Source organism: Bactrocera tryoni, chromosome 1 (genome assembly GCF_016617805.1).
Source record: "Bactrocera tryoni isolate S06 chromosome 1, CSIRO_BtryS06_freeze2, whole genome shotgun sequence".
Classification (NCBI taxonomy): domain Eukaryota; kingdom Metazoa; phylum Arthropoda; class Insecta; order Diptera; family Tephritidae; genus Bactrocera; species Bactrocera tryoni.
The window spans coordinates 45,958,603-45,974,685 of record NC_052499.1 but is presented as its reverse complement, the minus strand read 5'-3'; the positions used below and the strand labels follow the sequence as shown (position 1 = coordinate 45,974,685).

Sequence of the window (16,083 nt, the reverse complement as noted above, 5' to 3'; positions counted from 1 at the left end):
TACGTAGAAAAATCATTTTTAAATTTTTTCTTGTTAGGCCGCTTTCCTAACATTAAATTTTGTGAGTGATAGGTCTTAAACCGACATGGGGTATGCCTTTAATCTAAAATATCTTAACCTCTAACATATACATATTTTGAGTTAGAAAGGGTTAGAAAGTTATTCTCCACAACTTTTATTATCCATTAGTAATAAGAAACTCCGAGATAAACTTTAAGTTTAAATTTTTGTCTTACCCTCTGCACTTCGCGCATGCCCATAACCATATCCATAGCCACTCCAGTGGCCAGCACCCAACATGCCAGCGGCAAATATTAATATTTTTAGAAGAATTATGATAAGTAGGTTCGTTAGATTCAAGCTGAGTACCTACATTGGAAAAATAAATAAATGTGAATGAGAAGAAGTTTATATGACATATAAATTAGATGATGCACAGGCATATATACTCGTTGTATAATAAATTATCCTCCATTCTAAGCAGAATTAAAAGCCAATTCCATTAAAACTTGTTGCTATAGACTGTGATTTCGTCTTTCAGCAAGGGCTACTAGGTAAGTACAACTTGAATATACAATACTATGCAAACACAAGTTCACAAAATACTTGAGATGTTATTAAAGGGTGATCCATTTCCTCTACTTTTTTAAAGAAAAAATACTAAAACTTCAAATTTAATGGGGAATGTTCATTATCATTCGGCATTTGTTTTTTGAAGATTATCTCTTTAAAATCTTGGCCGCGGCTTCGTCTCAGATGGTTCATCCGTTGATTCCAAATTTCGATAACTCGTTCGAGCATTTCGGTTGGTAACTGGCGAATGACACGCATGATGTTTTGCTTCAGAAGACGTCGGATCTTCTTAGAACCTTTCAAGAGCCCATAGCTCTAGATTTAAAATATGCATTAAAAATTCGTAATCTGGGCAAAGTTATTGCCAACATATCCAGGCTATACTTTTTTTCTATTGCTTGACTTTGTAATGTTGATTCCAATGAGTTAAAAAATTTCTATCTAAGGTCGTCCTTGGTAATTAGACTACAAGAATTAAAACGAATAAGGAAGGACTAAGTTCGGGTGCAACCGAACATTTTACACACTTGGAACTTGCAATAGTCAAAGCCAGGGAAATACTTTAAGGGTAAAACGAATCATATAGAGTAAAGTCAGCCGGATGTTCGAAAATTTTTATATTAAGTATATGGAGGCTAAGGAAAATATTGGTCCGATTTAACCCATTTTTAACATAAACATATACCATTATAAGGGTATTGTCCCTTAATTTTAGTTATATATATATCACATTCACTGACATTTTCTATCAAAAGTCAACTATGGGTATCGGGGTCTAAATATACGCTACCGAAGGGCTTGAAAAGTTTTTATTGGATTTAAACAATTTTTGGTCATAAGGTGACACACACTAAAGACATTATTCGTGCAAAGTTTTATCCCGTTATATTAATTGCTTATATGGGAAGTAGGCGTGGTTATTGTCTGACTTCGAACATTTTCACAACGTGACATAGAAATATAAAAATAATGCCATCTACTCAATTTTGTCGAAATCGGTTGGTACCAAGATATTTCACCAAAAGTGGGCGGTGCTACGCCCGTCGTCCAATTTTCACACTGGCTCCCATAAAACTTTCTCTTACGATCTCGATTGTAAAATGAAATGTCTCTGGCATATTTAGTTATTGATTTATCCCGTTTTTAGTAGTTTTCAACAGTACCGTTATATGAAGAGTGAGCGGGGCTACCCTCCGATTTGATGGGCGTGGGCGTGGCAGTGGTCCGATTACGACCATCTACTAACTCGAAATGTTTTTTTTTTACTAAGGGAGAGATATCTCAATTTTTACACAAGGTACAGCTTGCACGGACGGACGGACTGACAGACAGTCAAGCTAATTTCAACTTTTCTCGTCATCCTGATTATTTATATATACAAGTATATAACCCTAAATCTATCTCGATTAATTTTAGATGATACATAAAACGTTAGGTGAACAGAACTATAATACTCTGTATCAACGGGTTGTTAGAGTATAAATATTTTCTGTACAAGAAAACCCTACCATTTCAATTACATATTCATTCAATATCCCATATCTTTGCTCTTTCTATGTTTGGTGAGTAGGGTTAATGCGTAAGAGTATTAAGGGTTTACATGGGTTGCCTTTCCAAAAAATCATTGGTTTTATTGTCTTGTTAAATTGTACATCAACTCTAGAATATTGTCCTAAATTTTCAAGTTGATCCGAGAAATAGTTAGATACAGCCTTGAGAACTCGTTTTTCTCGAAAATGTGTTTTTGAATTCGGTTGGCAAGATTTCTCGAGAACTACTCAACCGATCTTCATGAAATTTTACAAAGGTCTTTGAATACAATTCTTAGACTTCGACAAAGGAGGTTTTTTGATTACAACTATTTGAAAAAAAAAATGTCGCGAAATATTCACTGAATTTTAATTTTTTTGTAAAAATGTTTGCCAAAAATCCAGTTTTCAGTTTTTTCCTTCATACAAGTTCTAAGTTAAGGTTGTATCTAAAACACGTACTTTTATACCCTGAACAGGGTATATTAAGTTTGTCATGATGTTAGTAACACCCAGAAAGAAGCGTCGGAGACCATATAAAGCATATATATATATATAAATGATCAGTATGTTGAGCTGAGTTGAGCCATGTCCGTCTGTCTGTCTCTCTGTCCGTCTGTATATATACGAACTAGTCCCTCAGTTTTTAAGATATCGTTTTGAAATTTTGCAAACGTCATTTTCTTTTCAAGAAGCTGCTCATTTGTCGGAACTGATCGGACCATTATAACATATAGCTGCCATACAAACTAAACGATTGGAATCAAGTTCTTGTATGGAAAGCTTTCATATTTGACAATGTATCTTCACCAAATTTGGTATAGATTATTTTCTAAGGCAACAATGTAATCTCCGAAAAAATTGTTCAGATCGGATTACTATAGCATATAGCTGTCATACAAACTGAACACATAGTTACTAAAAGAAATGCACCTGTGAAGGGTATATTAGCTTCGGTGCAGCCGAAGTTAACGTTTTTTCTTGTTTCAGCTTAGGTGATCCTGTAAGGAGTTATCCTGCTAACGCGGACGCATTTTTTCCGAGGGGTCACCGGAAAAGACGTCGCAATGGGCGAGTTTGAATTTTTTTTCCCAAAAATTTCAGATTTTTTTGTTTATAGGTAATTCTAAAAAGGCTGGTAATCCGGTTTAAATATTTAAATCGAGAAGTTTACCAGTTCTCCGGTAATATTTCGAGAGTTTGGAAACACGTATAAGTACTATTGAAACGATGTTGAAAGTGGTCCTTCGCTATGTCCAGTAATTCTGTAATTTATTCATTATTAATTTTATAATTCGAATTGCCATGTTTTGGAGCCAATGGTGCCTATGTGAGAAAGTTCAGGATTATATCCTCTCTGGTCAACACCGACAACAACAGACCAGGCTCCACGATAATTAGTCTAAATAGACGCATTGAGTCAGTAACATCGTTCTATTGGTCTCCGACAGGTATTTTCGGCAACTACTTGCCAAGAGAGCAAAGTGTACCGGTAACTTTGGGAAACTGACCTCCGTTCGGAATTTAGAAGATTAATTTAAAAATTATTCACTCTCACTTAAAGTTCTTGTACGAAAACATTCATTATTATGCAAGATAATGTTTATACCAAAGAAGGTTGCTAGAAATAACTGCATATAATTGCCATATGAAATACCCATGTGAAGGATATTATACTTTTATTCGACCTTTTTAAAACACGGTTAGAAAAGCACATACAATCCGTCTAAGGTATTTGAACACATCAAATCAACATGTTCTTAACTATAAGTAGTAATCTTTGCAAAATTTTCACACAAACTCTAGTATCAGGGTTCAGTCCCATTAATCGTTTACAATTGCTTTCAGACTCGTTTTCACATCTTAGTTTTTATGCACCACTTTTCTCCTTCACATACTTGACTATTGCCTGTGGAGCGATTGATCAGCTCCTTGGCCACCTGCGTCACCACATGCCCCGCTGGACTGGCGATCATATCCTGTGCCGCCTGCAGCCAACCTGTCGGACGCTCGATCACTTCATTGAAATTATTCGTGCTCGTATTACGATCCACATCGTAAGCGAAGATTGCACAACGAATTTGTGGTAGCGCCACAAGCGCGCAATATAAAAGAAGGTGCCAACTTTTCACTGACATTGCCAAAGAAAAATTAATTTTATAACCAAATCTAATGAAAACGCGCAACGCAACTTGCTTCCGAATTGCGTGTGTGTCGCTCGGCAACGAAACGTGACTAAAATTTGGCGTCACTGCACGCCTGGTTTTATCAAGGTATTTTCAAGAGCAAAGCCAAAGAAGCGCGAAATGCTTTGGTAGTTTCCGCATTTAATAGCGTCGCTGGCAAGTGCAGTGACGAAGACACTGCTACAGGTATTTGCACAGGTGCAAAATGTGCGCTGTCGCCGTACCTGCGCATGCGCGCCGATAATTTGTGCTGATTTAGCAGGCATCGCTGCGCACGAAAGTGAGTTTTCCCAACAAATTTTGAAGCAAGTAAGCAAGTAAATAAATGTAATCTGATAATGAAACATTGAAGCCGCAAGTCAGTAATGAAGAAGAAAGATGTTGAGTTTATAGTTTTAGCCCAACAGTTGTACCGACCGCATACATATTTGTGAATGCGTCAATACAGCAACAGGTAGTTAGGTAATTTGGCGTAAAGACATAAATACCCAAAACTGCAAGTGCACTTGCTCTAGCGCATGTCATTAGCCCAGTCGGCGCCGTTTGTTTACAGGCGTTTGCTTGCTAGCGAAGCGTCGCTCCGATGTGTAATAAATAACGTAATAACTAAATTATGTTTACAAGATTATCGAGAACACCCACATAACATATGTATGTATGTGGTTGTTTACATACCTTATATACGGTGGTTGCGGCAGTCATCAATGCGATAGACATATCAGTTTCGACTGAAGCTGAGCAATTGCTAGTTGTTTTAACGACTGCCCAGATTTTTGTAAGCGAATTAAAATCGGCCGGAAACCACCATACCTCAAAATACCGGGAATATTTCATGCCGTTAGAACAGCATAAACACAAATGTTCGAGAAGAGCTAAGTTCCAGTGAACCGAAAATTTGGTACTCTCGAACAATGTCTCCTTTAATTTGCAAGCACCAGAGGTGAGGAAATATTTTTGGGTGTTCAGAAATATTGCAAGTGTTAACAGAAGAAGTGCGAATCGATATCCATAAATGTACTAAAGAAAGGGTCTAATTGGTTCACACGTAGTACGGCTAAATATTTTGCAGGACGCTCTTTGCGGAAGGCGAGCTAGAATATCTTTTTCCCTTTCTCCTCTATTGTCCAGCTTTTGCCAGACTGAGATTGAAATGTCTCGGTAGATACGCCCACAAAGAACCTAGCGAAGTAGCTTGGATTGATATTAAGCGCCTAAATAAACTTGTAGTAAGCTCAAAACGTTTCGCCGATCTATAAGGATATGGTGATATACTTATAGGAGTTTTTGGGTAACACAAAGGACGAGCATCTGTCCAAGTGAGATCAAGCAATTAAGGTCTTCCCTACGACCTAACCTAACCCTAACCTAACTACGCAATGAGTCATTTTCTATTGAGACTTTTCATATGTGACTTGGTCTACGAAAAGGGAGCTAACGTGCGAAAACTAGTTTTCTGGGAAAAGCTGTTAAAAATAATCGTCAGTTTCTCGTTATCTCATTAATTGTTCTCCTTTTTTTTGACACCTAAGCCCCCTTTTTGTAGACCAGGTCACACATATACATACATATATGACCATAAAGTCAAGCGAAGTTGCGAAAATCATTTATCAGGGGATATGAAGCCCAATAAACTAAACTAACAACAAACAATCATTATAATATTCCACGTGTTGGCATATGTCATCACATATTAAACCAAGGATTTAAGGTCAACTGTAAAGTGGTAAATTGTGCCTAGGTCAAGCTCTGAGCTAGTTGTAAAGGGTATTTTTTATGTTCTTTACATTGACATTAAACTAAAGTAGATTCAAGAACAGATTCCTATGAAATTTTTTTACGAAAACTTAAACTTCATTCATACATTCGGCGTAAATACGTGGATCGATTTCAGCCATTTTCACCGCCAAATTATATATATACTCCTATAAGCAAAAATGGTAAGACTTTGTTCATAATTTTAAAATACTTAATTTATTCTTCATAATCTATGTCGTCTCCCTCAAAGTAGTCCCTCTTGGCCCAAATACCCTTGTGCATACGTTTGTTTTCAATCCTCGGAACAGTTGTTAAAGGCAGTTTCCGGAATAGCCTTCAATGTGCGTAGCGGTTCATGTTTAATGTTTTCAATTGACTCAAAATAGTTTTCCCAAAGCGGTCGTTTGAGTTTTCTGAATAGCCCGAAGTCACACGGAGCTTAATCAGGTGAAAACGGTGGTTTCGGCACGAAATTAGTTGAAAATTTATCGAAAAACGCATAAAGAAACAACACGACGTATGCTACGGTGTACATATTATGCAAAAACCCCAAAAGTCGTCGGGGGCAGTAAGAACTCTGACGTTAAACGTCGATTCTCATGCACCGATTCCTATATTCCCATTGACGTGTTGATCATCAATTGATTTTGATGGCCGTCCTGGACGTTGTTCGTCATTAACGAAATTATATTAACTAGGCACATATAGAGAACTCCATAAGTATCGAGAACTCCATAAGTATAAGATCATATCCGGTAACGTAAGGTCACATTATTATCAGGAAATGAATATCAGAATTCTCTTTGAATTTCTTTAATATATCTTACAGAGTGAGCGATATTTTGGGCACCGAGGTATACATATTTGACATCGCTGGCATGAAGAAATGTTCGACCAATTTAAGATACAAAAAAGCAAACTTTGGAAACGCAATATCCCAAATTAGTTGTTCCAATATCTTCAGGCGGGCTTGATTGAGTATTTTATTATGAGTTTGTTTGTAGTTTCTAGGTTTTATTACTCACATGTATTTCAAAATTAAGAATAAAATAATTGTGATTATTTTGAAAAAAAATTTTGTAATGATTAAAAATTATTAAAATATAGATTAATTGTATACCAAGTATTTTTAATAATTTAGTGGTCTATAGGAATACGAGTAATAAACAAAATGTTAAATTGGTTCGACTACAGTGTCCACACATCCTAGAAGGCCAAATGTCAGTGAATTTAGCATAAGTCCTTCTGTGAATCTTCATTTTCGGAACCATAACTATCCGAAAATATTCTGATTTACAGTGAGAACTAAGAACTTCCTTGAAAACAGAGACATCTAGCGGTCCAATTTTGGAAAATAATATGCGTTCCAGTTTCAAAACAAAACGTACTATTCAAATATGATTTTGAGAAATGCAATACAGAACTGCGCCACCTACTGGTTATATAATCGAAGATATAAAATTCGAGATGAACAAGTATTTGCTAAGCAACTAACTTAGATTTGCATTCAATATATGTAGTACCAAAATATTTTAAAAGTTAATAAAATCAGTTTTTCCAATTAGAGTTTCTTGCAGAACTGGTGCCACGAAAGAATAACATTTGCAGGGGTGATTTTTGAAACATGTTTACCCATACATATATATGTTCTTGTACTAGTTTTGTTCTTGTCGAAAAACGTTTGACCACGTTGTTTCGCATTGTGAATAAGCAGCAGAGTGGCGCAGTGGAAGCGTGCTGGGCCCATAACCCAGAGGTCCGAGGATCGAAACCTTGTTCTGCTATTAACTGATTCAACAGTCTGTGATTTCGTTTTTTTTATTATGAAACATAACTCAAGCAATTATATTATTTATTTATATCTATGTGTAACTCAGTAAAAATAAGTTATTAAAGAATAAATTGAGCATACAAACACCAAATAAAAATTATTTGAAGAAGTTTTTAATTATAATACAAATTTAATTGAATAAGCCAAACTCACTTAATGGTGTACTTATTTAGCATAATTTAGGTTTTCGTTCCGGTAGAAGCACTTTCAAATAATAATGCTGGTAACAAATAAAGATGTGCCAAGTGCGGAAACTATATACATTTAGTATTGAGTATTTGAGAGAAGGAGAACAAATCGAGAGAGTCCCTGACCTATGTATAGATCAGCAAGAACGTCAAAATCAGTAAATTAGACTATTTTATCGGTTTTTAAAACTAATTCACATATGGATTTCATTACGGACACGGAATCTATGGTTATAATCGAAATTAAGAGACTTGATTAGGTATCATACTTTTAAAAGGTGAAAAAACGCATAGTAGTTTGAAACGCATCGGAAATGGAAGATAAAATAACAAAAAGTTCCCCCCAAAAGTTAAAAGTTATACTTTATTTCCAACATAAGTGGCACTCCGCGAAGAAAAGGACTTTGAGTTGCAAGAACAAAACTATATATAATAGTTCTCCTCCCAAAACTCTACTCTGGATCTGCCCCTGATTGACAGATCACGTGTGAGTTGTGTCAAGCTGTCATGCTTTTTTGTTCAGTATTGTCTGGCGAAGTTTTCCAGGCAAATTTTAATCAGCGATGAGGCCAATTTCTGGCTCAAGGGGTATGTAAACAAGCAATATTCCCGCATTTAGGACAAAGAGCAGCCTGAAGAGATTCAAGAGCTGCCATTTCATCCAGAAAAAAACAACGGCTTGGTATGGCTTGCGGGCCGGTGAAATCATCGGTCAATATTTCTTTAAAAATAATGCCGGTGACAACGTAACTGTCAATGCGACCGTTATCGCGCCATGATAACCGATGTCTGAAATTGAAGCTCATGATCTCGGCTGCATTTAGTTTCAACAAGAGAAAGCCATTTCCCACACATCGCATCATAAAATTGATTTATTGAGAGAACACTTCGGTGAGCAGATAATTTTGGGCCGGTCGAATGGCCACCAAAATCGAGTGATATCACAAGTTTAGACGATTCAGGCCTTCGGACAAAAGATCAAGCGTATCATTCGCCAGTTACCAGACGAAATGTTCGAACGAGTCATCGAAAATTAGACAACAGAAGCCGCGTCCAACACTTGGAAAGGATAATCTTCAAAAAGGAAATGCCAAGGATGTTTTTTCGAATAATAATAAACATTCCTCATTAAATTTGGAGTTTCTGTGTTTTTTTATTTAAAAAACTAGGGATCCTCGAAATATATCACCTTAAATAATGTCCTGTTTATCCTGTTGTTTTTTATTAATATTACAAATTATTGTCTTAGCTGCTAGCATATAATATTTTGAAATAATTTAAAGGATATATAAGTCATTATCGGAAACTTACTTTTAATTTATCAAGCTTGTTAGCTGGAAGCTAAATAGCCAATCAACATCTACATTCCATATGTTATCATTATATCGAATTAAATTATAATTTTTAAACTGCATTTCACAAAATTGTTTTAATTGTGAAAATTGTTTGCATGAACCCTTGCGTTTTGAACCTTAACGCATTATGTCAATCAACTTAGCTCTTAGCATTTGATGTCAATATTTGAAATTTTTGCAATTTCATAAATGTCAGCGATCTGTGAATTGGTATGGCATATACATATACATATACCATACATGCTTATGGATATTCATGTAATGTAATGTATGTACCTATGTATATGAAGTGATACGTTCCAGCTGTTGGTCTTTATTGGAAGTTAAGTGCGGCAATCTCACAATCAAAGACATGTTGCACGCTTTCTGAACTAAAATACATAATTTGATTTGAATAAAATTGCATTTCACAAATTAATTCCGGGGTTAAGGACACATTTTTTTAAATGAAAAAAAGACAACAAAAATAAGAAAGCATAATATATAGTAAGTAACCCAAATTATGTAAAATAAATCCATATAAGGTTTTCCTTTTTGTCGCTATGGAGTTTTTACAGTTGATCAAATCGTACTTTATACGGAACTACATGTCTTAAAACATGATAAGGAGCATGCATCAGCTTTTTTGTAAAATATGGTTGGACGACTGCATCCCCAACGATTGGAATTTAAGTGTGCTTTGCCCAATACACAAAATGGGAGACCCCACAATCTGCGGCAACTACCGTGGGAAAAGCCTCCTCAACATCGCGTATAAGGTTCTATCGAGCGTATTGTGTGAAAGATTAAAGCCCATCGTCAACAAACTCATTAGACCTTATTAGTGCGGCTTTAGGCCTAGGAAATCAACAACTGACCAGATATTCACCATGCGCCAAATCCTGGAAAAGACCCGTGGAAAGAAAATTGACATACACCACTCTTCGTCGATTTCAAAGCTGCTTTCAACAGCATGAAAAGTAGCTGTCTTTATGCCACGATATCTGAATTTGGTATCCCCGCAAAACTAATACGGCTGTGTAAGCTGACGTTGAACAATACCAAAAGCTTCATCAGGATCGGGAAGGACCTCTCCGAGCCGTTCGATACCAAATGAGGTTTCAGACAAGGGGACTCTCTTTCTCTTTCTTGCGATTTCTTCAATCTGCTCTTGGAGAAAATAATTCCAGCTGCAGACCTTAATCGAGAGGGTACAATCTTCTATAAGAGTATACAGTTGCTGTTGTATGCCGATGATATTGCTTTCATTGGCCTCAACACCCGCGCCGTTAATTCTGCTTTCTCCAAACTGGATAAGGAATCGAAGCTGATGGGTGTGGCAGTGAACGAGAGCAAGACGAAATACCTCCTGTCATCAAATAAAGAGTCGTCGCACTCGCGACTAGCCTCCCACGTCACTATTGAGAGTCATAACTTCGAAGTTGTAGATAATTTCGTCTATCTTAGAACCAGCATTAACAGCAAAAACAACAATGTCAGCCTAGATATACAACGCAGAATAAGTCTTGGACTGGGTAGACAATTGAGAAGTAAAGTCCTTTGTCGACGAACAAAAACCAAACTCTATAAGTCACCCATTATTCCAGTCCTGCTATACGGTGCAGAGGCATAGACGATGACAGCATCTGGTGAGTCGGACTTTTTGAGAGAAAAGTTCTGCGAAAGATTTATGGTCCTTGAATTTGACATAGTTCAACGAATCAAGAGTATTCGACGCAGTACCCGCCGGGGGAATCAGAGGAAGAGGAAAATCTCCGCTCCGTTCGAAAGACCAGGTGGAGCAGGACCTGACTTTGCTTGGCATTTCCAATTGGCGCCACGTTGTGAAAAGAAGAATGACTGGCATGCTGTTGTTAACACGGCCATAAACGCGTAAGCGTATTTTTTATGTGAGTTCCGTTCTATATTAATATTTAATCAATCTGTAATCAAGACAATTTGAAATAAATAAATAAAATTTCATTTTGTTCAAACTTAAAAAAGTTATACAAAGGCATAGGGGACTAAAGGGATAATAAGTAGATTTTCGCACTGAATATTGCCTATTACTTTATGGTCACAAAAGTTTTTGCAGTTTGAATGGGATGTGCTACCGCACTCAACATATACCCCAGACATGGCACCATCTAACTATTACTTGTTCTGGTCCATGTAGATTTTTTGGGTGGAATAACCTTCAAATCAATCAGTCAAGATGGCAGAAGCCATTCGGACCAGTTCAAAAGTTTTATGAGCGTGGAATCAATATCTTTCTCGGCAGTTGGCAACGTATTGGATCAAAAAATAAAAGAAAAATTAAATTGCTTAGCGAACTGCCCAATAGGCCTTTCATGCCGAATTTAATGTTAAAACGATGCTATTTTGAGATTTCAATTTTCTTAGGTCATATGATCATTCAAAATGTTTTTCTCTGATCCTTCCGATATTCCAACGATACCAGTAAGATCTTTGACTGTTAATTGTGGATTCGCAAGCACCAATTCCTCCATTTTATTGACGTATTGACCATAAGTTGATGTTGATGGCCGTATTGATCCTATTTGAATAATTTTTACCAATAAAAAACACTTGCTCGCGACAAAAAATTATCGTCGAAAGCCTTTTCCAATATTCTGAACATTTAAGCACCAGAAAGTTGGTTCCGCCTACAAAATGCAAAGGAACTTCTTCGTTGAATAATTTCTAATCTTGAAAGTCCGCGAATGCCCTTTGTGTACTTCAGAAAAACAACAGTATTCTAAAATTAATGATTATTTTGATGTGATATTTGGTACAGATGTCAATGTAGTCATACCTACCTAAAAAAAAAAATATTTCAACGAATGGTTTGAAATAAAAAGGTTTTAACATATATACCAAATTGATCAGGATGACGAGATGATCTGATGCCTGTCAGTCTATTCATTAAGCGATACTTGAGCAATAATTAAGATATCGCAATAAAACTACACTTGCGCCTAGGCATCCCCAGCTATTCATTTTTTATCGTGTGTTAAATGTAAATTTCGTTAAGGGATTCCATACGAAAATATGTTTCTACAAGAAAAAGACTATGTTGAATATATTACTCTCTCTCTTTTTGTTCGAAAAATTTCCAACAGTGCCTTAATTTTATTTTTACTGTTTCCCCATTTGTAGCTTACCTTGAGATTTTTCTCTACAAGCTCAACAAGTTGTTTGCGTTTATAAGTGTTTGTACAAAATAATTGATTAAAATAGTTTAAAGTTATAAATAAAATATTTTTTTATAACCCATTTTCTAATAATACTTTTCGTAAATAATCGCAGCAATGGCAGCAGTTGTAGTTTTTTGATATTCTGGTAAATCCCACTGGCACGGGGTTGAAGATCGTAACACCACAAAAAATTTGAAGTTTGTCAATACATCAACTGATTTTGTTTTTGATGGATTGAGTGTATGGTGTGTATTAGCAACACCAGTGTTGCACTCTCATAATTTTATCATAGACATGTCGTCGCCACTTTGCCTCTGGAACAACGCCGTGCAGTAAATGTTGAGAATAGTACGAGGGCTGCTATATATATTCTGGCCTAGGGCAACACTAAGTGTTGCCAGGTGCAATCTGACATTTCCATTGGAAAGTTTGACATTTTTATACTCTTGCAACAAAGTTGCTAAGGAGAGTATTATAGTTTTGTTCACATAACGGTTGTTTGTAAGTCCTAAAACTAAAAGAGTCAGATATAGGGTTATATATACCAAAGTGATCAGGGTGACGAGTAGAGTTGAAATCCGGATGTCTGTCTGTCCGTCTGTCCATCTGTCCATCTGTCCGTCCATCGGTCCGTCCGTGCAAGCTGTAACTTGAGTAAAAATTGAGATATCATGATGAAACTTGGTACACGTATTTCTTGGCTCCATAACAAGGTTTAGTTCGAAGATGGGCAAAATCGGCCCACTGCCACGCCCACAAAATGGCGGAAACCGAAAACCTATAAAGTGTCATAACTAAGCCATAAATTAAGATATTAAAGTGAAATTTGACACAAAGGATCGCATTAGGGAGAGGCATATTTGGACGTAATTTTTTTGGAAAAGTGGGCGTGGCCCCGCCCCCTACTAAGTTTTGTACATATCTCGGAAACTACTATAGCTATGTCAACCAAACTTTACCGAGTCGTTTCCTTCAGGCATTTCCATATACAGTTCAAAACTGGAAGAAATTGGATAATAACCACGCCCACCTCCCATACAAAGGTTATGTTGCAAATCACTAAAATTGCGACTAAAAAAAAACGTTAGAAACACTAAATTTTGTCGGAACAAACTACAGAAGGAAGCTGCACCCAGACTTTTTTAAAAATAGAAAATGGGCGTGGCGTCGCCCACTTATGGACCAAAAACCATATCTCAGGAACTACTCAACCGATTTCAATGAAATTCGGTATATAATATTTTTTTAACACTCTGATGACATGTACGAAATATGGGTGAAATCGGTTCACAACCACGCCTTCTCCCAATATAAAGCTATTTTGAATTCCATCTGATGCCTTCTCTATATAATATATACATTAGGAAATGAGAATACAATTCAATACTCAAAGTACACAAATTGATCTAATCTAATTCATTTTAGAGCAAAATAAAAAAATATGTAAATGTCGGATAATGAAATCTCGATTATCACTTTATCATGCGAGAGTATAAAATGTTCGGTGACACCCGAACTTAGCCCTTCCTTACTTGTTTAGCATAACATCATTCAGAACGTTTCGTCATTTAATCGTGAATTGTTTTATTTAAAGGGAATTAAAAAAATCATCTCGGCCAAAAAATGGAATTAACTCGTGAACATTTTCGTGCGATCATTTTTCACAACTTTCGACGTGGATTATCACGACAAGAGTGCATCGATGAACTAAAATCTTTGTATGGCTATGAAGCACCATCCTATAGCACTGTGAAAAACTGATACAACGAATTCAATCGTGGCCGACGCTCGCTCGAAGACGAATTCCGTGAAGGTCGTCCAAAAACAGCCGTTGTGCCAGAAAACATCGATGCCGTACGTGAACAGATAATGCAAGACCGTCATGTAACATACCTTCAGATAGAAGCATGCCTATACATTTCTCCCACCAGCATACATTCGATATTGCATGAACACCTGGCCGTAAAAAAGGTTTGATCTCGTTGGATCCCGCACAATTTGACAATCGCTCAAAAAACGGCTCGTGTGGATTGGTGTAAAGAAATGCTGAAAAAATTCGATCGCGGTGCTTCAAAAGACGTTTAAAAGATCGTCACAGGTGACGAATCATGGATCTATGCGTATGAGCCCAACAAAACAGCAATCGACAAAAAAATTTAAAAAAAAAAACATTTTCGTTTATAAATATGCCTAATTACATTATTAGGCCAGAAATATATATAGCAACCTACGTATAAACATTTCTTTGACAGTTTCAAGAAATCAGCGAAACCAACCGCCGGAGACGAATCACTCTTTACCACGACAATGCAAACTCTCTGTCGACGAATATTCAGTTGTCAATATTTGAACACTCAAAACATCAATTTGATGAGTCATCCACCATAAAGTCTTAACTTGGCACCGAATGACTTCTTTTTATGTTCAAATTTTAGTGGGCTCGGTCCAAGATTTTTTGTAGGAGGAGATTACAATGCTAAGCATCCCTGGTGGGGCTCACGTATTCTAAACCCAAAGGGTAGAGAGCTTTACAAATGCATTATTAAGAATATTTTAAGAACTCTGTCAAGTGGTGAGCCAACCTATTGGCCAAGTGATCCATTGAAAATTCCTGACCTCTTAGATTTTGCCGTTTATAAAGGTATCCCAACTCAGCTTTTAGATGCGGTTAGCTCAGAAGAATTAAGCTCTGATCACTCGCCAATTATTGTCAGCTACAACACATTAATCAATGTTAAACCACGAAAATATTCTGCTTTAAGCAACAAAAGTAATATTTGCATATTTTAAAACTGGTTAACTCAAAATATAGTACTTAACACCTCTATTAAAACTTCAGCTGAACTGGATGATACAGTTGAAGATTTTACAAACTTTATTCATGAAGCTGCTTTTGCTGCTACTCCCCAAAAGAGGAATGAATTCTCGCCTCACAACTCATTTCATGTGTCTACAGAAATTAGAGCATTAATACAGAATAAAAGACGTTTACGAAAAAAATAGCAAAGCAGCAGAAATCCAACTGACAAAACTATTCTAAACAAAGCCACAAAGGAGCTGAAAGAAAAATTAGCTGATTTCAAAAATAAATCGATATCCGAATATATTGCGAGTTTAAATTATAGAAATAATGAAGACCATAGGATATGGAATGCTACAAAATACATAAAACGGCCTAAAAAAATAAATGTACCTATCAAAGACAGTAACAACGTTTGGTGTAGAACAGATAAAAGTAAAGCAAATGCATTTAGTAAATAACTTGAAACAACTTTCTCTCCTTTTGATAACAGTGGCAGGAACAATGATGCTGAAATATTAAAATTCCTTGACATAGCATGTCAAATGTCTTTACCACTAAAGCATATTACACCCGCTGAAATACGTATTGAAATAGAGAAATTGTCTAACAAGAAAGCTCCAGGATATGACAAAATTGATGCCAAAGTAGCTAAATGCTTACCTAAAAAAGGAATTATGTTGCTAACAC

At 36.3% G+C, this 16,083-nt stretch overlaps 1 protein-coding gene and 1 non-coding gene across 2 annotated transcripts; one reads left to right on the top strand and one right to left on the bottom strand.

Moving 5' to 3' along the window:
* Positions 1-219: 219 nt before the first annotated feature.
* On the bottom strand, positions 220-4,240 carry LOC120769599. The gene is made up of 2 exons (XM_040096712.1): positions 4,001-4,240; positions 220-369 (listed from the first exon to the last, which is right to left on the bottom strand). Exons 1-2 carry the CDS (start codon positions 4,238-4,240, stop codon positions 220-222), a joined length of 390 nt encoding a protein of 129 aa, XP_039952646.1.
* Positions 4,241-7,755: 3,515 nt separating this feature from the next.
* Positions 7,756-7,827, top strand: Trnam-cau. Its single transcript has one exon. It is a non-coding gene; the product is annotated as a tRNA-Met (tRNA).
* The last annotated feature ends 8,256 nt before the right edge of the window (positions 7,828-16,083 follow it).

Bases quoted from the DNA above. Each gene is read 5' to 3' on its own strand.
- LOC120769599 (XM_040096712.1), bottom strand. From the start codon at position 4,240: ATGTCAGTGAAAAGTTGGCACCTTCTTTTATATTGCGCGCTTGTGGCG. The intron at 370-4,000 runs GTATGTGAAGGA...TTTCCAATGTAG, and splicing joins GCTCCACAGGCAATAGTCAA to GTACTCAGCTTGAATCTAAC.